Source organism: Mitosporidium daphniae (genome assembly GCF_000760515.2).
Source record: "Mitosporidium daphniae strain UGP3 chromosome Unknown contig-79, whole genome shotgun sequence".
In the NCBI taxonomy this organism is placed as follows: Eukaryota; Fungi; Microsporidia; genus Mitosporidium; species Mitosporidium daphniae.
Genome location: NW_013546144.1, coordinates 1 through 22,502, shown reverse-complemented (window position 1 = coordinate 22,502; position 22,502 = coordinate 1). Strand labels below are relative to the sequence as shown.

General features: G+C 43.4%; 17 protein-coding genes across 17 annotated transcripts; 6 read left to right on the top strand and 11 right to left on the bottom strand.

The window, feature by feature from the left end:
* Positions 1 to 153: 153 nt before the first annotated feature.
* Positions 154 to 507, top strand: DI09_79p170 (uncharacterized protein; the record flags this gene model as incomplete). Its single annotated transcript, XM_013381267.1, has 1 exon — positions 154 to 507. The coding sequence occupies one exon, from the start codon at positions 154 to 156 to the stop codon at positions 505 to 507; it is 354 nt and encodes a 117-aa protein (XP_013236721.1).
* Positions 508 to 1,001: 494 nt separating this feature from the next.
* On the top strand, positions 1,002 to 1,313 carry DI09_79p160 (uncharacterized protein; the record flags this gene model as incomplete). Its single annotated transcript, XM_013381266.1, is given in 2 exon segments — positions 1,002 to 1,177; positions 1,196 to 1,313. 2 exon segments carry the CDS (start codon positions 1,002 to 1,004, stop codon positions 1,311 to 1,313), a joined length of 294 nt encoding a protein of 97 aa, XP_013236720.1.
* Positions 1,314 to 1,792: 479 nt separating this feature from the next.
* On the bottom strand, positions 1,793 to 2,725 carry DI09_79p150 (uncharacterized protein; the record flags this gene model as incomplete). Its single annotated transcript, XM_013381265.1, has 1 exon — positions 1,793 to 2,725. The coding sequence occupies one exon, from the start codon at positions 2,723 to 2,725 to the stop codon at positions 1,793 to 1,795; it is 933 nt and encodes a 310-aa protein (XP_013236719.1).
* A 193-nt stretch (positions 2,726 to 2,918) lies between these two features.
* On the top strand, positions 2,919 to 4,542 carry DI09_79p140 (uncharacterized protein; the record flags this gene model as incomplete). The annotated part of the gene is made up of 2 exons (XM_013381264.1): positions 2,919 to 4,060; positions 4,242 to 4,542. The coding sequence occupies 2 exons, from the start codon at positions 2,919 to 2,921 to the stop codon at positions 4,540 to 4,542; spliced, it is 1,443 nt and encodes a 480-aa protein (XP_013236718.1).
* Positions 4,543 to 4,712: 170 nt separating this feature from the next.
* On the bottom strand, positions 4,713 to 5,771 carry DI09_79p130 (DnaJ-like subfamily protein; the record flags this gene model as incomplete). The annotated part of the gene is made up of 1 exon (XM_013381263.1): positions 4,713 to 5,771. The coding sequence occupies one exon, from the start codon at positions 5,769 to 5,771 to the stop codon at positions 4,713 to 4,715; it is 1,059 nt and encodes a 352-aa protein (XP_013236717.1).
* A 137-nt stretch (positions 5,772 to 5,908) lies between these two features.
* Positions 5,909 to 10,185, top strand: DI09_79p120 (uncharacterized protein; the record flags this gene model as incomplete). The annotated part of the gene is made up of 9 exons (XM_013381262.1): positions 5,909 to 6,044; positions 6,541 to 6,793; positions 6,877 to 7,022; positions 7,067 to 7,704; positions 7,768 to 8,039; positions 8,121 to 8,376; positions 8,431 to 8,930; positions 9,080 to 9,524; positions 9,640 to 10,185. 9 exons carry the CDS (start codon positions 5,909 to 5,911, stop codon positions 10,183 to 10,185), a joined length of 3,192 nt encoding a protein of 1,063 aa, XP_013236716.1.
* A 354-nt stretch (positions 10,186 to 10,539) lies between these two features.
* Positions 10,540 to 11,422, bottom strand: DI09_79p110 (uncharacterized protein; the record flags this gene model as incomplete). The annotated part of the gene is made up of 2 exons (XM_013381261.1): positions 10,540 to 10,995; positions 11,024 to 11,422. 2 exons carry the CDS (start codon positions 11,420 to 11,422, stop codon positions 10,540 to 10,542), a joined length of 855 nt encoding a protein of 284 aa, XP_013236715.1.
* A 111-nt stretch (positions 11,423 to 11,533) lies between these two features.
* DI09_79p100 (uncharacterized protein) lies at positions 11,534 to 12,947 on the bottom strand (the record flags this gene model as incomplete). Its single annotated transcript, XM_013381260.1, has 2 exons — positions 11,534 to 12,020; positions 12,055 to 12,947. 2 exons carry the CDS (start codon positions 12,945 to 12,947, stop codon positions 11,534 to 11,536), a joined length of 1,380 nt encoding a protein of 459 aa, XP_013236714.1.
* Positions 12,948 to 13,319: 372 nt separating this feature from the next.
* DI09_79p90 (uncharacterized protein) lies at positions 13,320 to 14,588 on the bottom strand (the record flags this gene model as incomplete). The annotated part of the gene is made up of 1 exon (XM_013381276.1): positions 13,320 to 14,588. The coding sequence occupies one exon, from the start codon at positions 14,586 to 14,588 to the stop codon at positions 13,320 to 13,322; it is 1,269 nt and encodes a 422-aa protein (XP_013236730.1).
* Positions 14,589 to 15,076: 488 nt separating this feature from the next.
* Positions 15,077 to 15,424, bottom strand: DI09_79p80 (uncharacterized protein; the record flags this gene model as incomplete). Its single annotated transcript, XM_013381275.1, has 1 exon — positions 15,077 to 15,424. One exon carries the CDS (start codon positions 15,422 to 15,424, stop codon positions 15,077 to 15,079), a length of 348 nt encoding a protein of 115 aa, XP_013236729.1.
* Positions 15,425 to 15,455: 31 nt separating this feature from the next.
* Positions 15,456 to 15,833, bottom strand: DI09_79p70 (uncharacterized protein; the record flags this gene model as incomplete). Its single annotated transcript, XM_013381274.1, has 1 exon — positions 15,456 to 15,833. One exon carries the CDS (start codon positions 15,831 to 15,833, stop codon positions 15,456 to 15,458), a length of 378 nt encoding a protein of 125 aa, XP_013236728.1.
* A 906-nt stretch (positions 15,834 to 16,739) lies between these two features.
* On the top strand, positions 16,740 to 17,973 carry DI09_79p60 (octanoyltransferase; the record flags this gene model as incomplete). Its single annotated transcript, XM_013381273.1, has 4 exons — positions 16,740 to 16,898; positions 16,934 to 17,107; positions 17,203 to 17,464; positions 17,504 to 17,973. The coding sequence occupies 4 exons, from the start codon at positions 16,740 to 16,742 to the stop codon at positions 17,971 to 17,973; spliced, it is 1,065 nt and encodes a 354-aa protein (XP_013236727.1).
* A 63-nt stretch (positions 17,974 to 18,036) lies between these two features.
* Positions 18,037 to 18,678, bottom strand: DI09_79p50 (uncharacterized protein; the record flags this gene model as incomplete). Its single annotated transcript, XM_013381272.1, has 1 exon — positions 18,037 to 18,678. The coding sequence occupies one exon, from the start codon at positions 18,676 to 18,678 to the stop codon at positions 18,037 to 18,039; it is 642 nt and encodes a 213-aa protein (XP_013236726.1).
* Positions 18,679 to 18,745: 67 nt separating this feature from the next.
* On the top strand, positions 18,746 to 18,988 carry DI09_79p40 (subunit Tim10B of mitochondrial import inner membrane translocase; the record flags this gene model as incomplete). The annotated part of the gene is made up of 1 exon (XM_013381271.1): positions 18,746 to 18,988. The coding sequence occupies one exon, from the start codon at positions 18,746 to 18,748 to the stop codon at positions 18,986 to 18,988; it is 243 nt and encodes an 80-aa protein (XP_013236725.1).
* Positions 18,989 to 19,091: 103 nt separating this feature from the next.
* Positions 19,092 to 20,012, bottom strand: DI09_79p30 (uncharacterized protein; the record flags this gene model as incomplete). The annotated part of the gene is made up of 2 exons (XM_013381270.1): positions 19,092 to 19,541; positions 19,638 to 20,012. The coding sequence occupies 2 exons, from the start codon at positions 20,010 to 20,012 to the stop codon at positions 19,092 to 19,094; spliced, it is 825 nt and encodes a 274-aa protein (XP_013236724.1).
* Positions 20,013 to 20,526: 514 nt separating this feature from the next.
* DI09_79p20 (uncharacterized protein) lies at positions 20,527 to 21,680 on the bottom strand (the record flags this gene model as incomplete). Its single annotated transcript, XM_013381269.1, has 3 exons — positions 20,527 to 21,441; positions 21,467 to 21,640; positions 21,669 to 21,680. 3 exons carry the CDS (start codon positions 21,678 to 21,680, stop codon positions 20,527 to 20,529), a joined length of 1,101 nt encoding a protein of 366 aa, XP_013236723.1.
* A 472-nt stretch (positions 21,681 to 22,152) lies between these two features.
* Positions 22,153 to 22,502, bottom strand: DI09_79p10 (uncharacterized protein; the record flags this gene model as incomplete). Its single annotated transcript, XM_013381268.1, has 1 exon — positions 22,153 to 22,502. A coding segment is annotated over one exon (350 nt), but the record flags the coding sequence as incomplete, so codon positions are not given.

Below are 22,502 nucleotides of genomic sequence, written 5' to 3'. Positions count from 1 at the left end.
AGTCTACATGCATCGACTGCGCCAAGGTTTGTCAATTTGCAGGCTAAAACTTTCCGCATTTAGAAATTGGCAATTGCTACCGATGGCATTGGCCTCTCTTTGAGAGACAAATACACTCTAATATGTTCGCCAGTCTCTCATCAAAATCCAGAAATGATGAAAAGTTTTGTGTTCTATGCGTCACACATTTCCTCTGGAAAGCCCTGCCCCATGCATGTAGACTTACCCAAAGAGGGGAAGCTTTGCATGTCTTCCTCAAATATCTGGGACAGCTCTTTGCTTGACTATGAAACCTTGCACAAGACACTGAATCTTTATCTTTGGCTCTCTATCCGATATCCGGCTGTCTTTGTCCAGAGAAAGGAGGCGCTCGAGATTTCGAAAAAAATCGAAGAGCTGATTATGGACTCGCTTATTTCAATGTCAGAAATTGCCATTAGCTCAAGATCCCATCAAAAGCCGTCCAAAAGCCTGCTAAAAAGCACAAAGTCTGCAAATTTTGGGTGAAACGCCAGTTCGCCGCCAAACTCGCTACCAAAAGGTGTGCCGGCTATTAGTTTTCTTTGGATTTTTACAGAAACGTGTCCAGTATAGCTCCGCTTCTTGTTCCATGTAGATCATGCATAGCTGGTCCATGAAGCCTATCCTTCTGTGGAATAGTCTGTGGGAATCCAAAGCCTCACCAGAAAGCCAAAATAAAAGCGAATGCCTGATTTTTAAAAGACACCGTTAGTAGTTTCTGCATATATCTTTTGATCAACTTTTATTGGGCCAAATTATTGGAAATGGGAAAACTTGTGACACGGTATAAATACATGCGAACAAAAATTGAATGTGAAAAGAATCAAAACGTAGAGTTTTCAGGTTCTCGCCCCTAGCCCTAAGTTTGGGTACATATTTTCAAAATAAACATGGAGCTGTGCTTGCTTTCTGGCACATCCATTGGATGCCGATAAATTTGGTTCTCCGTTTTTCATGAAAGAAACGGCTCATTTAAATGTATGGGCAAAATATATTCTTTTCATAGTTTCTTTGCTGTTTTCTGCTCAATCCATAAAAAGGGAACGAATAGAAGTATATCAAAAGGAACGAATAGAAGTATATCAAAAGGAATAAAATCAAGCAGACTGAGAGTGAATAAAGTGAAAAAATCCCGCAGGAAAGTATGGACTGAAAGGTAAAAAGAGTAAATTAGAGGTGAAAAAATCACACAAAGGATTGGTCAACTTTTATCAAGAGGCAGGAATGAGATCCCAAGAGAGCTACCAAATAATATTTTTGGTCTTATCGATAAGAACTATGATAATCTCTAAAGTCAAAAAGAGATTCCATCCGCAGAAAGGGAATGAAAAACGGCTTTGTGGAAAAGTGCAGCATCAGAAAACATATTAAACCCCCCATATATGCACAAAATGTGGATAAAGGCAAAGGGGGAATCTATACTTTGACGTGCCAACTAGACAAAACCCCCCAATAAGCTCAAAAGAAGCTTAATCAAATTAAAGTACGATAGAACAAGGCAAGGGAAAACTTCTCCAAGAAATATTCGCATCATATGGGGCTAGGTTTTTATTGTACTCGGGTTTTCATTTCACCAGATACGGCATATAAAATAAAATGAGTTAGAAAGTAGCCACAGGGCACATGCATGGGTGCCAGCGTTAAAACACTAGGCAACATGGTGATTTGAAACTACATCGATTTCAATTGACTGGCTGAAAAGCCGGCTTTGATACAAAGTTTGCAGCGATCGAGTTTATACTTCCCGAGACTAAACCACTGTCAAAGTTTATTAATTTTCCAAAGCAATCTTTTTAAACATCGAGGTGGATATCTCAACACCAGCAAAGCATGCTGCGTTTGCTGGGAATGCTCTCAAAAGGGCCGGTCCAAGGCCCTTAAACAAGGCTCTGGGACCCTCCTTTTGCAGCATGCCTTTTAATAGTTGGGTCCCAGACTCCTCAGATCCAGCTTGGATTCGACTTTTAATCACATCTGCAGGTATTGCTACAAGCCAGTTGGCCATCCCAGCAAGACCGCCAGCAACAAGTATTGAAGCAACGGGAAGGGATGATGAGGACGACGACGATGACGATGACAGCTTTTTTTTCAATATCTCATAAGTCGCAAAATAGGCTACACTTCCAGGTGCATCTCTCGCCAGCGTTGCCATGGTTCCTCTGTACAGCATTTTGAGACTGTTACCAACTCCTTTGGTCCTGAGCATTGATATCAAAATAGAGCCAGGCCCTTTGTATGCGGTTCCTTCCTGTATCTGTGCCATAACTTTCAACCGTTCAAACGGCACCATTAAAGCTGTCGTTGGAAGGGCTGAAAAGGCCCCAGCAAGGGATATCTGACCCAATGTGGGCTTGGTCTGCGGATCTCCATTAAAGCTGGTTACCATTTTCATTCCAAATGCATATCCCCAAAAGCTTACTGCGAAAATAGGAGTAACTCCAATGATCGGGGCTAACATTCCGCGGTAGAGACCCAGAATGCCGTCTTTTGTGACAATACTGTTAAATGCATTTCCCATCGATCCATATTGATGGATTCCGGCCTGAAGACGGACCTTTACCAAGTCGAATGGATGTCCAACAAGGACGAGACAGATACCGCCCACGCCGCCAGAGACAAAGCTAATCCAACCCGGCACTGTAGTTTTCGTCTCCTTCATTGCGGAAAGTGGTAAGGCTTGATTTGAAATCTGCTCAACGTCCATAAAATCGATACAACGGATACAAACGATCTCAGTGATGAACGGTTAACGAAGACGCAAGTCTAAAATTTCGCCGTGTTTTCCTAAATAAAACAAAAGGGCACCACCACTGATGCCTTTCTGATTACCAAAGACACAAATGACGTTGCATGCTTTAATTTAAATGTAAAAACATTTAATTTCAAAAAAATACCCAATGCACTCCATCGTCATCCAGGAGGCCGATTTTATTTCGCAAGAGCATCTCATCGCTGGCGACAATCCAAACAAGCTTCCACCCTGGCTTATAGAAAATCTCTCGCACCTATCTTTTAGGCATTGGCTACCTGTACAAGCCCATCTGATACCCATGATCATGGCCAGGAATAACGATTTTATCGTCAATGCGCCAACGGGCTCTGGAAAAACGTTGACCTATCTCATCCCAATAATGACGATGCTTTCTTCGCGCATTGTTCCGGCACTCCGTGCATTGATTATTGCGCCAACGCGTGATTTGGCGATGCAAATATACAAAATTGCGGTTTTGCTTACCAAAGGTTCTGATTTGAGAACAATTGTTGTCACTGGCGGATCAAATTCGTCATCAAAGTTCTGCGAAGAGCAGAGAGCAATTTCGTATGGTGGCGATGATGGAAAAATGGGGCCGGATTCGCTTTTCCAGCCCGTTGACATCCTTATCTCGACCCCAGGACGACTGGTGGATCATCTCAATGTGACGCCTGGATTCCATCTTTCTAACTTGCAATTCCTTATTCTGGATGAAGTTGATCGCATTGTAGATGGCATCCAGTTCCAAGATTGGATCAATCCCGTTCTAAACTCCATGTCTGATTGCCAAAAGCGATGGAAGCCGCATGCCGAATTGGAGCCTTTTCTCAAGAAATTAACTGCAAATGAAAATTTTCATTTTGAGCAGCAACGGGCCGTTAAACTTTTATTTTCGGCAACCATCACCAAAAACCCGCTCAAGCTTTCTCAATTGAGGCTTGAAAACTTGGAGATTGTAACTCTAATTCCAGGAGGACATCTGACCGCAGCGCACAAAAATGGCGAAGCAAATTTAGACAATCCGAATGGCTCTTTTATTTCGGCTCAAAATCAGTCCGCGTGTGTGGCTACGGAAAGCTCTTCAATAGCATCTGAGCCTCGAGGCGCTTTTTCTTCCGAACTTTGCGCATTGGAGTCCGTTCTAAAGTTCCAGACCCCACTGGCTCTGCAGGAACACTTTTCTGTAGTCTTGGCAGAATACAAACCCATTTATTTTCTCTCCTTGCTTCGGCGTAATTCGACCGCTAAAATTCTTGTATTCACAAAGTCGGTTCAATCCACAGACAGGTAAGGGTGTATTAAGTGATAATTGTCGATAGGTTGTATCGATTACTAAAGCAGATGGACTCTTCGCTTTTGATCGATTATCTTTCCTCGTCGCGTGGGAACGAAGAGCGCAAAAAGGTGATGAAATGCTTGGAAGAGGGCCAAATCAAAATGTAAGAGCCTTGCCCCTTTTCACACATAGACTTGTTTCTTCCGATGGTCTTGCTAGAGGAATTGATATTTTCCAGATCGATCTGGTCATCAATTATGACACGGCCGCTCATCCCCGGACGTACATTCATCGAGTGGGTCGAACTGCAAGAGCAGGCAATTCTGGAACTGCCCATACCCTTCTTGTTCCGCAAGAAGCCCGCTTCTTTAAAGAAATGATGAAAAAAATCCATAGATGCGACGGCCAGAAAATCAAGCAGGTCACCCTAGAAAGGCCCAGTCAAGAACTAATATGCGCTTTTCAGACTGCCATTCAAGCACTTTCCAAATAATTTACCCGACTCTTGTATTTATTTATTAATTAAAACTGCCATTTGATCCAATCCAATCCAACCCAACCCAACCCAACACATCCGTAAACGGCGGCGCTATTCAAAGAATCGAGTAAAAGATGTAGCAACGGCAAGGTCCTAAGAAACATTTCCAGTGCTCTAATAATTATTTATTGAGGAAGGATCGATTTAAGCGCTTCTTTTTGTGTTTCTGTAAGTGCGGTGGGGAAAATAACGTCAAACTTCAATATGAGGGCACCTCTCTGCTCGGGCGTTTTCGATATGGGCATTCCATATCCTTGAAGGGTTTTGGTATCTCCAGCCCTGACAATTGGGGACAATCTGACTGCAAGGGGCTGCCCCTCGATTGTTGGAACACTAATCATCGCGCCAGTGAGTGCCTGTAAAAGAGAGATTTTTACAGTGTGATGAAGGTCGTTTCCTTCCCTCTTAAATTGCGCGTGTGGCTTTTCCTCGATGGTGAACACAACATCACTTGGGGTCATTCCAGGAATCTGATCTCCCTCTTTTGGGAAGGTTATTTTGGTTCCAGCCTTCCACCCCGGCTTGATATCAATGGAGACTATCTTCTCCTCATATGTGACAGCTCTGGTAGAAGGGTTCTGAATTTGGCGCTTAATTTTCATCTTTTTCGTGACGCCAGCAAATAAATCTTCAAGAGAAACACCAACTTTATGTATTATCTGTTGAGGCGAAGAGGCTGCTGCAGATTGCTGGCTGGGCCCCCTTCTGGAGGATTGGGAGGCACCTCTTCGTGTGGAGGATGGCATTGCACCTGCCTGGCTGAAGAAGCTTTCAAAATCAGCATCTCCACCCGCGCCGCCACTGAAAAAGGGCGAGGAGTTTCCAAACAAATTTGCAAAAATATCTCTCGGGTCTTGGGTAAACGCATATCCTCCACCTGGTTGACGGCCTGGAAATCCCGAAAAATGAAATGTCGATCCGGCTGGAAACCCGCCCTGGGATGCATAGGATTGTGGAATTCCGCCCTTGAGTCCTTCTTCTCCGTATTCATCGTATATGGTTTTTTTTTCTGGATCACTAAGAACATCGTATGCCTCGGCAATGTCCCTGAAAATATCCTCCGCCGAGGGGTCCTTGTTTTTGTCGGGGTGGTATTTTAGCGCTGCCTTTTTATATGCCTTCTTTAGCTCTTCAGGCGAGGCACCTCTTGTTATCCCCAAAATTTTATAGTAGTCCTTCCCCATATGAGAATAGTGTGGATATTGAAAAATTGGATGGTAAATAACATTTGATCGCTAGAATTTACTAGAATATTCCAAATTAAATGGCTACTTGACAATTTTATTTTAAATTTATTTTGTAATTGTTCCTGCCATCTGTTATGAATGAAAATCGGCGAGCCCCTCCTAACATGCCCACCACGACGATTAAAATCCCCATCAGCCTGCCACCGCAGCTCCCCTCTCCCCCATCATGCTCATCAACACCCTCGCCACCACCCTCTGTTGTTGGCGACGGTATTCTCCGAAACTGATTCCTAGATGAAAGATATTATTGCAACTCTAAATCCTCCAATTCGGTAGTCCCTAAAGATCAAACCCATCGAATTTTGCATAAATTGGGACTGAAAAATATAAATTTAAACGCAAATGCCACCATTTCCTTAAAAGACCTGAGTGCCAGGTGTATTCTTTATGCAAACACGGAACTTGAGCAGATCCTTGACTCGTAGGCTGGCTGTGTTTATTTTTAGGCTTCACCACCAGGCCGCTGGCGACAGGGTTAGAATGTTGCTGCACTATTTCCATTCCATTCGCACGCTGTTCTTAGCATTACTGGCAACGTACAGGTGGTCAAAATTCTCCAACGAGATAAACATCGCCACAGTGATCAATGGATCTCCATTAACCTGTATAGGCCGTCATTATTGAGCTTCAATCCTTTGGCCTGATATTTAGAGATGCAGCCGACAAATTGGCAATAGTTCATGCTTCTTTGAAGGGCTATAGGTAGGCCGATCCAGATGTGATCATTGTAGGTTTCCCTCCACAGATGTTTCGCAGGATGCCATTAATGGACTGGTAATTTGGAAATCACCTTCTGATAAACAGGATAAATGGAATGAGCCGCTCTCCCAATCTTTTGCGCTGAAAAGGGACAAATTTTTGTGCATTGTTAATGGGCGAATAAGAAAAAAGCTTTATTGTCTTTTGTGCGGTGAAGAAAAGCCCGTACCCTCGTATGAGATTATTGGCATCGATCAAGGGTGCGTTCTTTTAAACTTTTTTGATACCTTCGAGGTAAGTGCAAAGTTACATGTTAACATTTTGAGGTCATCTTGACTCTTAGAGGTGCCGATGAGAAATGGAGATTACTTTCCATCAAGTTTTTGTCAAAGCTCAATTCAGAGGGCGGCACTCTTAAAGGTACCCTTGAGGTTTTGATTGAATTTTGCAAGATTTTCTTGGGGCAACCTCTTCATCAGAAGGAGACGAGTATATTTACTTTGAATTGATTATTTTACTGCAGTCGTTGCTAGATACGGGATCCTCGCTTGAGGTTCTGCGAGGGCCGTTGCTCAATCTTTTGCTGCACTGCAGAAGGATTTCATTGTCTAATTATTACCAGACGTTCTTTCAAAAACAGAAAAACAGGTCGTACATCCCCTTTTTGCTTGACGCCAATGCAAGTTTTGAAGAGTTGTCGATCCTCCTTTTTACTTTTGGTCCATCATCAAGCCAGTACAAATATTGCTTCAAACCGGGCGATGCTCCTTCCGAATTGCCTCAAATCGACGCTTTATTGTTGAACCTGAATGTGTCTGCCCCGCTCTTTATCCGCTCATTGATAGCTTTTCGTATCAAGAGCATGCTAAGCACGCTATATCGCCAACTACATTTGCTCGGCGATACGCAGCAAAGTTCGTTTCTTCCCAATGTTTGCTGGGATCTCGATTGCACACGCGAGCCTAGTTATATTTCGGGCACTCTTTTTGAGTTTGGCCCTCGTTTGGATCATCATCTGCTCACGGTGGCCATCAAAGTTTGCCCCTTCACTGGGCATTTTCTTCTGCTGCCAGAAAGTTCTACGAATTCGTTTTTTTGTGCGAGCAAAAGCGAGAACTTTTCCGATGTCGCCTCCGATGTTTACAAGGCCATTTATTGTTTGTTACCAAAAGTATGGTGGAATATTTGCTGTTTTTACTAGAAACGATATGCCTTGTGGAGCGGGTATTTCCAGAAGACCTATCCAGACCTTCTGCTTGGCCCTTTACTTGAGCTGAGGCAAGAGCCTACCCTGCAGCATCCGTTTATTTCGGTCCACAAACAAGAGGGGTCGCCAAATATTTTGTGGCCCTCAAAAGAGACCATGCTACCGTTGATAAGTTTGCTTAATGAACCACCCCCACATCCTGTATATATTTTTATCTCTCCAAGCCATTCTTACGTGATAAAGGTGACGTTTGTTGCCCAATTTTTACATGTCAATTTGCAGGTAATTACTTCGAAAAGGTAATCTGCTTCCAAATGAGCTTTTAGGCCCTACTGCTTGAAATCTGCAGTCCAATTTGAGCAGATTCTCGAGTTGTTTAGTTCATCTTCGGAGCGGTCTACTAATGAGATCTTTTCGTTTTCTCCGGTCGATTTTTTCCCGTTTATTCGCCTCATCTCGGTAAAGAAAATGATGCACAAAGCATTTTCGGACTTTACTGGCGACACTGCGCCCTGCTCCATTGAGCTTTCCAAAAACGAAGGCACCGCCTTCGTTTTTGACGCGTCGTTTTCGTTTTCCATCCCAACTGGCAGCAAGGAGAGCTCAAAAAGCCTCCACTGCAAACTGGAGACTGTTGTTAATATTTTGGGGCCGCCTCTGGTGATGGTAGTTTTTTTCTTTTCATGCTAGATTTCACCGAGCATTAACGACAACAGTTACAAATCAATTTTCCCTTGCGGCTCTTATTCCGCCGAATCTTTTGAAGGCTTGTCTCGAATTCTATTTCAGTGGTGTTCCCAGGCATATCTTTCCATACTGGCGCTGGAGCTTTCCGCGCTTGGATTTGTGCATATCGAAGTCTCGTGGAAAGGCCATAGTAACCCGACAATTATTTTCCCACTTTGGCATGCAAATGAGTATATTGACCACATGATACCGCCTGAATATACCCCCACCCCCAAAATTGCCCTTTCCATCATTCCAGACGCGGCGGCTTTGAAGTGGAGATGGCCATCTCCGCAGCATCTTTTATCGTTTGCAACTTTTGAAATTGACGGCCACTGCTTTGATAAGGCGCATGTACTTCGGTTGACAAAATGGTACTTCTCTAGAAGGCTTTCCATAATAAGCACAATCAAAGTGAGGATTCCGGCTTGCTTACTTACGTTAGTACTTGCGTCTGCTTGTGTGTGGATTTAGCCCACTTGTTGAAATCATCTCTTTAGCACGGATTTGTATCATCGAGAATGCGGAACTCAACGAAAAGCTTCAAAACTGCATTTTCATTATCTCCMAAACACCCAACATCAAGTACGCCATTTTGAGCATCTCAATTTAGACACGCCTTTACTTTAGGTTCGTTGCCCCGTCTTAATGCCTCTGTTTTTTTCCAAGATGCCGGGCTTTACAGGCCGCATCTAAAATCGGCACATCCAATACTGCAGGAGGTTCGTCCTTTTGAATGCGAAATATTTCGAAACGGCTTCGATCCCGGTATGGACAATAGAGCCTCCGTCTCTGCAAATGCTCCTGGTATTCCTTCCCCTCCAGCTCCTACTTCGTCATGGAATAGCTTTTTTGGAAAGCTTATTCGGGCAATCCACAACCACTGGCCGCAATATTGCCTTGCTCCTGATGCCGGCGGTGGAATTGGAATTGAATTGGGCCTTGTTCTGTTGCCACACATCATCAAGCCTTGCCCTCCCCAGGCGCTGAGTGAGGCGACCAAAGACGCCGATAAGAAGCTGTCACCACTTTTACCTGCCCCCTCTGTCATCAAAACTGTAGGTTTGGCATTGGGGCGCTTGATTTTATTATCAAGCATATGGGAGCGGTTTGGGATTGAGGTTCTGGAGCCTCTTTCGAAGGTTTGCTGTTGTTACCCCTTTAATGGTCCAGATATCGTATGTAAATATTTATTCCTCCTCAGACGAGCTTATTGTTCTTCTACACGCGTGGAAAATAACCCTGATTCCGTGGGCTCATGGTGATCCTCGGTTGGACCTTCCATTTATCAAAAGCATCATTGAGCCCTCAAATCTTCCTCAGGCATCGCTGTATTCGGCTGAGGAATTTCAAATTGTCTTTAAAATCTTATCTTTTGCCCTTGCACCGTTTTCAAATGCATTCTTTCCAATATCAGAGGGCAAAGGCTCTTTGAAAATGACAATGATTGACACCGAAAAGCTCGAAATGCTGCTGATGATCTTTAAAATTTTGCTTTTACCTCCCGTTGTATTAAAAGATGCAATTAGGCTTTTTTCGCTGAGCGGCATGAACGGCATCATTGAAAGCGGATTGTCGCTTATTTCTGCCACGGCTGCACTGGCAAATGCATGCAAAATGACCTTGGTTTTGTCACCTGCGGATTCGTTGAAAATTTTCCCCGCAGAAGGATTGATCCATTTCCAAGTTAAAACGCCCCACCCAACGCTAACTGTGTAGATTAACTTTTCCCTGGAACAACTAGAGAAGAGTCTTGTATTAAAGTTTGCTTACAAGTGGCGAGAAAAGGTTATGAACCTGCAGACCCAGGTATGGTGTTCATTTCCTTACTCCCACCCTCACTTAGGATACTCCATTTGAAGTCAAAATTGGGCAAATTCTTTCGGCCCTTCAGGCAAAGCCAGAAGCACAAAGAGTCCCCTCGTTGATGTACTGGAGTACTGTATTATTGTCAAAGCTCTTATTTATGGAAATGAGAAAGGCCAGCACTAAGCTACTGACCACCATCGATCGGTGTCAATAGCCGTTATTCGTAAAATTTAAAGTTTATAAAATATCCCTTGAATCCATACCCTATACATTTGCAGCTGACGCTTTCTGTTCACCAATAGACGCCTGTCCTCCTTGACCTCCTGGATTTGCATGGGGTAGTTGGGATTTTTCAGAACCAAATCGGACAATTMATCTGTGGTAAAAAAGTACGTAAGAGTATTGTCTCCTCGTTTGTATTGATGTCCCTGAATCCAATTTCCCGATGGCATCCGCAGCTGCGCCAAATCGTATAGTCCATAATCCCTGACGAAAATTCGACCACCAGGCTTCAAGGTCTACCGGTAAAACATGGCCCCTAGTAGTTACCTTCAACGCCTTTTCTATGGCAACCTCCATGAGTTTCCTTGGGATTGCAGAAAGCACAAACACCATAAGGACCAGATCGACAGACTCGTTTTGTATCGGGAGCGGCGTACACGCATCAGAGATGTCATGGCAAAACACATTGCACCTTTTGGGATCAAACCGCTCGTCGGACTATGCTTAGCTGACCTGATTTCCTTACCTGTACAAGACCAACAGCAACGGGCGAAAAATCACACGCATCGATAAATACAGAGTTACATGTTCCCGATAAAAGGGGAAAGATCGAGCTTCCGCTACCGCAGCCAATTTCAAGAATATGGTAAGGCTCTGATCCCGGCGATTGAAACAGTGAAGAAAGCTCATGTTCATACCAGTTTCGATCTTTGAAAAAGTTTCGTGAATTGTTGGTATAAAACTTGTCCCATTTGGAAGATAGCCAGGGGTCGCAGTTAGCAGAATCCCCGTTGGCTTTGTGAGCGGCAACAATGTTCTTTGCTTGCTGGAGCTGTTCCGGGCACCATGGAACATTGTCCCATGAATTATGATCCCACACGGCCTCTTTTGAAAGAAGGCATCTGTTTCCTTCAAATGCCACCATTAATTTAAAAAAATTTAATTTTCAAATGTGCCATCGGAACACCAAAAAGGCCAATGTATTGCAGTATGGCAGCATAACTTGAGATATCCCCTTTCTCAGCTGATAAAGTATCTAAAATCCGTCAAAAAGGTGTTGATAGGGATCTACTTCCCAAGAAGGTATAGGTTCGGGTCTAATTTCTGGATACCGCTCAAAATTCGCAGAGTCGCCTGGAAAGCTCAAAGCGGGCCTTATTGGCGGTGGGATCCGCCGCCAATAGATAGCATTCCAATCGACCCCCGTAAACCAGGGATGCTTTTTGACATCGTTTGAGCCTCCTGTGGAGAGGGAAGACCCCAATCTTTCTTTTCTGTCTGCATTGAGAAGATGAGAAATAAACAACCTGGTGTCAAGATCAATCCACTCCGGGAATGCAATGTTTCCGAGCAAAATTTTTTCGTAAATCTGAAATGGGTTTGAATCGTAGAACGGGGGAAATCCCACAAGCATCTCATAAATGAGAATTCCAAGGGCCCACCAATCAACCTCTTTTGAGTGGCCCTGGCCCTGGATGATTTCAGGTGCTAAATATTCGGGAGTGCCACAAAGGGTCCAAGTCCTAAAATCAATTAAAATTTGTCAGCAAATCATACATTGATTCGAAGAGTGCTTTTGCAAAGCCAAAATCTGCGATCTTAATGTGTCCCAGTGCATCTAGAAGAAGGTTTTCTGGCTTCAAGTCCCGAAACACAATGTTTCGAGAGTGCAGGTATTCCAACGCCAGGACCAACTCGGCGGCATAAAAGCGGGTCACCGGCAGAGAAAATCTGCCGTATTTCTTTAAATATGAAAATAACTCTCCGCCAGAGCCATACTCCAACAGCATGAACAGATATTTTTGGTTTTGAAAAGTTGAATGCAAGTGGATGATAAAAGGATGCGAGCACGATAAAAGAATCGTCTTTTCCGAAAAAACATGCTCAAGCTGCTTCAGCCGTAAAACCTCCCGTTTGGACATCATTTTGAGCGCAAAGAAGGAAGAATCTGTGATGACTTGGTGCTGAAACCGATATTCGGAGCTCGAGCATTGTCTGCCATTTGGCGAATAGAGCATATCTGCGGCCGGTGAAATTGGGGGTGAAAATGGCTGTCTAAACCGGCAAAGATATACCCTGCCAAAGGTTCCTGTCCCAAGGGTATTGAATAGCTCAAACTGATCCAGGGTCAGGTTTTGAAAGGAAGGATGGTATTGTTGGTTCGAAAAAAGATAAGGAGACGCAACATGGTTATTATGGCAGTGGTGGCATGGAGCCAATTGGTTCTGGTGATAATTCAGCGAAATTTGATCCCCGTACTGAAAATCCGGAAATAATGGGCTATATGAGGGTGACGGGACCGGCTGATAAATCGGATCACAGATTATCGGGCATGGATAATATCTGCTTGGAATATTCAATAATTGTGGATCGACCGGGCTATTTTCACGCGTTCCGCTCATGTTTTGCCGTTTGCCTCTAGTATCCGATAAATTCAGCGGCAAAGACATTTGTAAATTTTACGAAAGCTACAAATAAAATATCCCATTGGAGAGTTTGAAGCTTAATTAAATTTAATTAAATTTAAACGACATCGTTCAGGCCATGATGATTCATTGGAATTAAAATTTAAATTATGTGAAGAAAATTTCTTCTCCAAATGTCTCAGTTGTTGGGTAACAAAATACGCCTCTTCACCCTTTTCCAATGACCCGTTGAGACGTTCAATTCCAATAGAGTCAGCTCCAAGAAAGTTATATCCTGCAATAGAGAATCTTTTGTAAGTTTCTCACCTAGGACCAAGTAGAGGCTTTCCATCCCAGCTGTTTGTGGTAAAAACAGGTCCTTATTTTCCGCAGTAACTTGAACTAAAAGTTAACATTTCAAAAGCTACTCTTTTTTCCCTCAAAAAAGTCAACTACAAGTTGGCGGCGGCGTTCACTATCCCCGGGATCGGTGGCAGGGGAAGAAGAGGAGCTAACAAAATTGCAACCTTCAAAGATTTTGTCTATGTCTTCTGAAACTTTGGTCTTCGATTTTGAGGGCGACAGTTTCCTTTTAAGTTTTGGAGATAAAACCGGCTTTTCAACATATATCTCATCGTCTCGATCCAGTTTTTCGTCGATCGAATCATCATCACCGTCACCCTCGCTAGAAGATAAAGAATATACACTATCGATTTCTTCGTCGTCGTCTTCGTCATTAGAAAGATGCTTAATAGGGGAAGAATTGCCATAAAAAGTCTGCTTTTCGTCCACAACTGGCAGAGAACATCCATTCTCGTTAAATTTCGTGAGAAAATTGGAAGGAAATTCTTGCGAGAGAATCTCGTCACAAGGACAAATAAGCTCTTGATGGACGCACGGGGAAATGTTCCTCAAGTCCACATAAATTAAAGTAATGGATCTTTTCTTTTTCGATAAAATTTCCTTCTGGATGACGTCCATCGTTGCCTTCAGTGAAGCCATTTTGTCTCCCCTTTTTGCAAGTGCAAGGCCATCTTTTGTGCAGGAAATTTCTTTCAAAATCATCGCTTCCTTTGTTATGGAGCCTTTTTTCTGTTTTGCGTGGAGAGCACGTTCTCTCCTCTGAAGAGCTGTTTGTCTTTGGATCTTGTTTACTTCAATGTTCATTGCTTTGTCAGCTTGTCTTTCAGCTAAATTTAAAATTCTGCAATTCTCCAAATCTAAGCGAGAACCAGGGCTTGGCAACTGGTGATTTTGGAATCTAGGGGGAGATTGAAAATCTACAGCCCAGGATGGATCTCTGGCATTAATTCTAACGGAGGGTTTTTGTATTGCCAAATCAGCGGTAAAAGCACTGTCTGGATGATTTGATGGCACCTTTGGTCGAGGAATAAAAAGAGCCTTTGGTTGCGCTGAGCTTACATTTTCGCAATTATGGATTTGAGAGGTTCGCGTATCTAATAAAGAGCTAATCCCCAAACGATTTCGTGACCGTCGAGCACCAACGATGGATTGATCCAATTCTATTTGTGGATACTTCAGACTGTTCGATTGGTGTTTGTGCTCTGTGGATGTCAGGATATTTTGTAATCTCCAATTAGAAATCCAAGCCTTACTGTGAAAACACCGGAAGTGTTGAAATGCATTCTGGAGTGAAAATGTCCAGTTTCGTTTGATGGGAGCCATTTTGGATTAGGGAGAAAAGAAATTCTATCCACGGGTCCTTTGTACCAGGCTCAAAAATAGAAAATGGGGTAATTTTTGGCCAAGAATGTATTTGACCCAACAACCCACACCTGATAAGAATGAGTTTCCAATACGAGCGCGGAAGCATGTCGCCAAAGTTTTCCAAGGAAACCATGTTCAGCGTGTTTGAATTTCCCGCAATTACACTGTAAAGTTGCAGTAAAAATTCCTTTGTATGTTGCTGGTTGGGTTTAGGAGAGCCATTAGCGTAAACCATTTCCAAATGGAAATAAAATTTGAATTTACAGCTGTGCAGCGTCAAATGAAAAGTAGTGGCATCCATCCAATTGAAATGGCTCGCGGTTTTATATATTAAAATTAACTTCGTAACCCAATTTTCAAGTGCACTTATGGCTAAATTGGGATGATCGTAATTGGACCAAGCGGGTGTGTCTGTGTGCAGCCTAGCTTGCCAGCAGACAAGAAAACTATGATGAAAACAAGCAGGGGTTACTCAACATCTCGAAGAAGGAGGTGGATGCCCTTTTTTTTCCTGTGCAGGCGACAGGAAATATGCTTGAAAACAATGTAGGAGAGTTGATATTCTCGAAAAAGGCTTTAGGCGAATGTCGCCGATCAGCAGGAATAATTTCAGTGTGCTCAAAGCCATCTTGGATGAGACAGGCCTCGAAATCCATGTGTTGGGCGCTGGTTATGGGTATTTGAGAACTCGCGGTATCAACATAACGCTGACAGTCATCGGCATCAAGCGATGAAAATACATTATATGACGAGGGAGATTCAGCGCTCCAAATGCCAAGTTGAAAACTATCCATCCGCAATATCTTATTTTCGATTTCCTAGTCATTATAGGATATGGTTTACGGTGGAAATTTTATGAGGGCAAATCAGCGCTTCGGAATCTTTAATAAGGGAAGACAAGTAATCGGCAGTCAATTCTGTTTCTGGATCAAAAAGCAACTTTCGCTTTGAAGTCGGTGATAGAGATTTTCGCTTCTTTTGACCTGGAGCTGCCGTATGGCGATCAGAAATGAAATCGGAGAGATCTGTAAAGATGGACGAAATTTGCAAAGGTCCCACTGGCAAATCAGGAAGGCGGTCCTTAAAAGTCGGCGACTGGGAAACAATTTCATTTGGATCGAAAACCTCTGGCAAATCTTTATCTGCCTCTGTAAAGTCAAAAGACGATCTAATAGATGAGTTGACTGGCTTCCATAAATACATGTTAAAGTCCTCAAAATTAAGGAAGCTGCTAGAGGACGAGTTGTGCTTATTTGGGTGCCGGATACAAGAAAGCGGCGATTCCCCGCCACTTGATGAGCTTGGCAATAAATATTTCGAAAAATCCTTGTCACTGCTAAATGAATTTAGTAGCGAGTTTTGTCTAAAGGCTTCTGGAGATAAATGCGTGCTCGGCTGCCAAGGCTCATTGCCAAGAAAAAGATCAAACTACATCGATACATGCCACTAAGATACCTCGGTGGTAGGGGCAAATAAAATGTCTAAAAAAGGGGATGAGGGGGGCGCAACAGGTGGGATCGTTATTTTGTCCCTCTTGCTTTTAGAAGCTTGTGCAGAATCCCGTTGCCGTACAGAAGAAGCCGGTAAAGAGATATTAATCCTACTCCAGAATTGCTGGATATCAGCTACGATAAGTTAGCACGCCATACCAAAAAAAATATGCATCTGTTGGTCGTAAATCTTAATTATTCCCAACAGAAGGTTGGATGATAATCTTAAGGCGAGAGGTTGAGGCGGATTTTGGAGATATTCACACGTCTCGACCAAATTGATTTTTGTAAAGTCTTTTTTGGCCAATTTCTTGGCAAAATTTCTTGATCCAAGTGTCCCAGCCAGCCTAGCTAGTTATGCAAACCACGGGCAAGTACCATATGATGGATAATCCTTCGTTTTTCTTTGAAAAAAGAAAGTCGGTCGAATAGAACATATTTCTTTTGAGCGCTATTTGTTTCTATATCCCAAATTATGGCGTGAATGCGTGTGCATTGATCATGCAAAGGCCACATGGACATCAATTTCTATTGCGGATTGTAGATAAAGTTTGATGGCGGCAGGTGAAAAAATTTGCGAAATTTAAAAGTTGAATTTAAATATTCTCTTTGACATTTAATGGTAAGGCCCAACCGATACCCTCTTGTTATCAAATTCCATCCATCCTTTTCTACGCTCGCGCATGCTCACAAAAGCATGCTATGGCTCGATTCTTATCTATTTCTTCGCCCTTGTTATGCTCGCGTCCGATGCTTACTTTATAGGGAAGAAAACACGGTTCGTTAGCCCATTCGGGAAAAGTCAAAAATCAGACACCCAAGGTTGAGAAGCAAGAGAAAAAGAAAAAGCTCACCGGTCGTGCCAAAAAGAGAATGCTCTACAACAGACGCTTTGTAGCTCAGGTTGCAACTGTCGGGGGACGTGTCAGAGTAAGATTTCGGCAATTGACCCATTTTATTTTAGATGAACCCAAACACACCCTCCAAGTAGCTCTGTGTGGCCCCTTTTGTTTTTAATTCTTATAAAGAATCCAAATATTTTGCAGTAATTAGCTAATTTTTGTAAAACAACGTCCCACAAGATGAATCCATCATCTGTCAAAGCTAGGTTCTTGGGAAGGGTGCCATCGTACAGGGCAATAGATCAAATCCAGAACGAAGTTTTGCGATCAGTTCTCGCACGTAGGCATCGAGTCGGCGAGCTTCTTTTGTTTGAGCTCACCCATCCAACTATAACTGTAGGGCGGAGGGAGCATTATGCAGCCATATTGCCCGAAAACCGCCCCGCATATACCAATCTAAAAGCGACCGTGGAACATGCGGGAGCAGAGTTCATAGAGGCAAGTGCTTCGATTGATTTTCATCGCATATAGACATCAAGAGGTGGTCAAATGACGTTCCATGGGCCTGGACAGCTAGTAGCCTATCCAATATTAGATCTGAACATGCTTAACATCAACTCACTTCACAAATATGTGTCAATGCTCCATCGGGTCATCTGTAGTGTGTGTCTTTCTTTCGGAATAGATTCGACCCTCCCCTTTGAGGGGTCGAGTGTCCCCTCGCAAAGAGTTGGTGTGTGGGTCAATGGAAATCAAAAGATCTCCTCGATCGGATTTTCGACCACGCGATGGGTGACTTCCCATGGATTTTCCATAAATGTGTCCACCGATCTATCCTGGTATACGCGGTTCCCACCTTGTGGCAGCCCACTTTCTGAAAAAGGAATCACATGGGACGCTACCTCTATCAAAGAACAGCTTCCTACAGGCTCCAGATGCCCCACCCTTGAAGAGGTAGCTAATACAACGATTTTGGCGTTCGAAAAGGAATTTGTATGCAGGCCCAAATAAAGTAACCAAGTTTTATTGGATTTTGGTGGCATAGATGATTCACAATCTGTACAAGTGAATATCTTAAAATAGATAAATAGGGAGGCCTGTGCATTCATGAGATGATGTCGATGTTGTTCTGGCTCCCAAGCTGTCTATGTAACCGAAATCATATGTCGGAAGTGGTTTGGAGGCCAAGCTTTGCGTTGGAAGCGTATAAAAAGGGGCCCCAAGCTGGGACTTGTTGCTTTTCTCAGTATTAAGATCCATAGGCGCAGATGTGACATTATCAAGAGACTCCTCCATAGCTGCATGTGAGACATTATCAAGAGACGTCTCCATAGGTGCAGGTGTAACATTACCAACACACTCCTCCATAGGTTCAACAACGTTAGAAATAGGATCTTTGTCTTTTGTGAAAACCTCGAGGGCCTGATTACCACCATCTGCATTGGCTCCTACAATTTCCTGATCTACATTGTTCTTTACTTCAGAGAAAATAAACTTGGAATCGGATGGGTCAAATAGACCAGGACATTTGGGATGAGCAGAGCCGCCCAGGTCTTTAGAAGCGGGTGGATATGTTGCCTTTTTTAAAAGCACAAGGATATCATCTAGTTGCTCAATCGAAATTGCAGCACACTGGCTCTTTAGTCTCTCAGGGCTGGATGCAAGTTTGTCGAATGTTTCTGCAAGCTTTAAGTAAATTGAAGAGTAATACGACATTGGTCTTCGATTTGAAAGTGGCACCAAAAAATTGGTAAATTGGTCAACATTTTAATTTAATTTTCCAATGAGCGACGCCTTCAATGCACTCAAGGGCCAAGTTGAAATCATGGATATGCTCTACATGCGAATGGTGGCTCAGTGCAAATCAAAATGCCTAGCTGCCGGTGCTTCCACTTACAAAGAATCAACAGGCCCAGAGCTAAGCAAAGGGGAGTCCGTGTGCCTTGACAGATGCGTTTCCAAGTATTTTCTGGTCTTCGAAAGGATATCGACTGTTCTTGCAGAACGCAGCCAAAACCTTGCATAGAGCATGCAAAAATACGGGGTTAATTTCCAAACTTTCTTGGGCGCAAATTCGACATGATGCAATGGCAAATAAATCAATTAAACTTGCCTCAACGGTCGAGCTATCAATAGATAATTTCAACAGAATCGCCATCCTCGAGCCCTAATGTTGAGATCAATGTTCCACGATCCAAAGCATCGCCATCAAATCTGAAAAGCTGTGGAAGAGGATAAGAGTCCCGCGTGAAAATGTCTTCAAGTGTCTCCTTTTCAGGTAAAATGTCCCTAATGATGATAGGGCTTTTGTTTTGCTCCTTGGTGAATTTGAGGTGATCCCATTTTTTGAATATTGATTCAGATTCTGAGGTCAGACAACGAATGGTGCGAGAATACTCGTCCCATGACTCCGGTTCTGACTCAACGTTAAATAACTCGATCGTTATTCGATCAGGCCCATGTTCTGATGAAAAAAGTGGAAGAATTGAGGCTAGCCTAGTGCAAGAAACTATCCGAATTCCATCAAAAATGTAGAAACTGTTGGCGGGCGGCGCGGGAAGAGCCTCAACAGTCGATTCCTAATAATTAAAAGAAATCGATACTGAGGAAAAAGGACCATAGACGCGATATCCCTCCGAAACACGCCTCTGGGAAGGAAATATTTTCACAAGTACATTCATCGTCAATGCAGAGGAAATCTCCGATCGATCGGGCAAGGGTTGCGGATCCGATATGGGTAAGTTATTTGAGTAAGTGGGCGTTTCCAGCGGCATCGAAGCATCTGATGAGGTGGATGATAAGGAATTCTCCTTAATACGGCCACAGTTTTCTACGTGTCGGCAAACGATCTCCACGTCACTACTTTCTGGGTCGGTTTCAATATCGAAAGGGAGGACCTGTGGTAGAGGTAACTGGAAAGCTTGATCCTGCTCAGAAGGTCTCTTTGGCCGTTTTACTGCAAATGCACTTCTTGACATGAAGAGGGAGGTAAAAAGGTCATCATCGGCATCGGCATCGTCATCGCCAGTTGGGGTGGAAACTCTTTTCATCGTCGATGAAAATTTAAAATTTTATTATTGGGTGGGCGAAATTAAAATCACAGCGTCGCCCCTGACAAACAACATCTCAAAAGCTCTGCTGATGATCTACGCATGGTTAAAAGTGGTATTTTCACTTTGATGGTGTCCTCCAATGTCTCTGGATTGGTCTCTAAATATGTAAGCGTCTCTGTGACGTCGGCAAGTATGAGATTCATATGTTGGTCGAAGCCCTATCATTACCGTGCATATAGTTACGTGAAGACGGCCCGAAATTTCTCTATTAGACTTGCACTTTACCAGGACATATTCGTCCAAGGCCAAGCTCACCAGATCAATAGGGGCCTGCAGTTGAGCCATTAAACGAAAATAAAATTTCAATTGCCGTGAATTTTAAAGCAATTCAATTTATTAAATAAACCGTCAAAAGACCTGAAATTATTACGCGCTCCAACATAAATACAGAAGGCTCAGCGGAAAATAATCGCTGGTGTGCCGATCTTTTGGGTATGAAAGCTGCAGATGGCTAGCGTGTTTCTGAAGAGCACCATTGGATAATACTTCCATCATGATAGATAGCGACAAGAAAGCTACAATTGAAAGTGGAGGCATACCTTTCATCTGGGCTCATATGTACGCCTCTGACGGGGAAAGGCTTTGAAAAAGGCATCAGTATCTGCGGCTCAATGCTGGGCGAGTATTTGTATGGCCTAATATATCTTAACGACGGTTTGGGTGGTGAATTTTCGATAAGCTTGTCAATCAGTCTTTTCTCGTTGGCAAAATGTTGGTCTTCATCTGGGATGCCATAGTACGACAAGGGAGCCTGGGGAAAATAGATCTCAAAATTTGGCATCGTAGATGGAGCCTCTTCATCCAATTCCTCATGCTCCTCATCATAAGAAGAGCTCCCATTTTCATCTTGATCTTCAAACAAAAGCCGCTTTGTGATGAGATCTCGAATTTTCCACAAAATAACAGATCCGCTGTCAGTCCCTGCGACAAGAAAAGATGCTGAAATTGAGAAAGGAATGTACCAAAGGGTATTGCTTTTAGGAAGCGTGGCACTGGCAACCATTGTCATGGGCGAGGGTCTTTTCTCACATGCGATAATTTTGGAAGCTTGTATGTGGAATAAATTTCCCATAGGCTCCCTCCGAGATTCATTAGAGGGCTTTGCACACTCTTCCACGCATGGCCCTGAATCTGGATGCCAGAAGCGGATGTGTTTTGAGATGCCTTTTGATACGCAGATATCTCCAAGCCATTTGACACAATCGACATAACTAACATGGATTTGGTTGTTGGAGAAGAGAGGAAACTCCTCTCGCCGGGTACTATGGGGTTTCCCACGCTCAGATAAGATAAATGAGATGTCCCAGATTTTAACATACCGATCCATCCCACCAGAAAGCAAAAGGGTCCCCTCCGCATTGGCATCCTTGAAAAAGCATCAACATTCATACGCAAGTGAGAACCTGATCGATGTGTCCAGCGTGGCCCCCAAATACAGCGAGCAGTTGACCCGTGGTGATATTCCAACATCTTAATGTCTTATCTTTCGATGCTGAGAAAATTACGTCCGGCAAGATGGGATGGCGACAGAGGTCGTTTATGGCATCTCCGTGCCCGACCAATGACTCGATAAAAAATTACAAAAGCATATACCATGAGCTTCATTGCATTGTTTCCAGCGCCGGATATTTGAATTACATGCAACAAGCCAGATTCGCCGCCAACCACGAGTAGGGGATTTTGGAGATCATTCAAAGAAAACACAGATCGATACAGAGATTCCTACGAAAAGAGAAATTATGACACCTCCGGCTGATCTATCTTAATTTTTGCGACTATTCGCATCGCTTGGGAATGGGAGGCCAATAGGATACTAATCTACGCCATATGCACTAATGAAATACCCTTTGGCCCCCAACTACGGCAAACATATGCAACTGATGCGGATCAGTAGGCGCTATGGTGGAGGAAGTTATTGAAGATGGATAAAACGAAAGGCCATAAAGGGGCACAGTGTTCTCCTTGGGTTGAATAGTGTGTTTATGTTTGAAATGAAACATGAATTGGTTCGTTGTGGGGGATTTAAAAATTGAAAATTTACTTTGACATCCCAAATGGCGTTGAGGGGAATTTTGAATCATTCTCCACGCAAAAGGTACATGCTCCTTCTTTTCCCGCGCGGGGGAGGCGATGGAGAGTTGACCGTGGAGCGTGGACTTTCTTTTTTAGCTGCATCAGATGATTTTGTCCGCTCAACTTTACCTTCGTCTGACCTTTTTTTTAAACTATCCCTTTTCTGAATTGACGGAGTATCCTGAGGTTTTATGGATTCACTCTTTCTCCTGCTGCGAGAAGATCTTCTATTTGGTGTGTATTTAACTAAATGGGTAGATTGGGAGCTACTAGCTGAATCAGATGGGGAACTAGGGACCGGACCAGACGGTGGACTGGCTTCTGCGTTAAATCCATTAACCGATCTGAATGAAC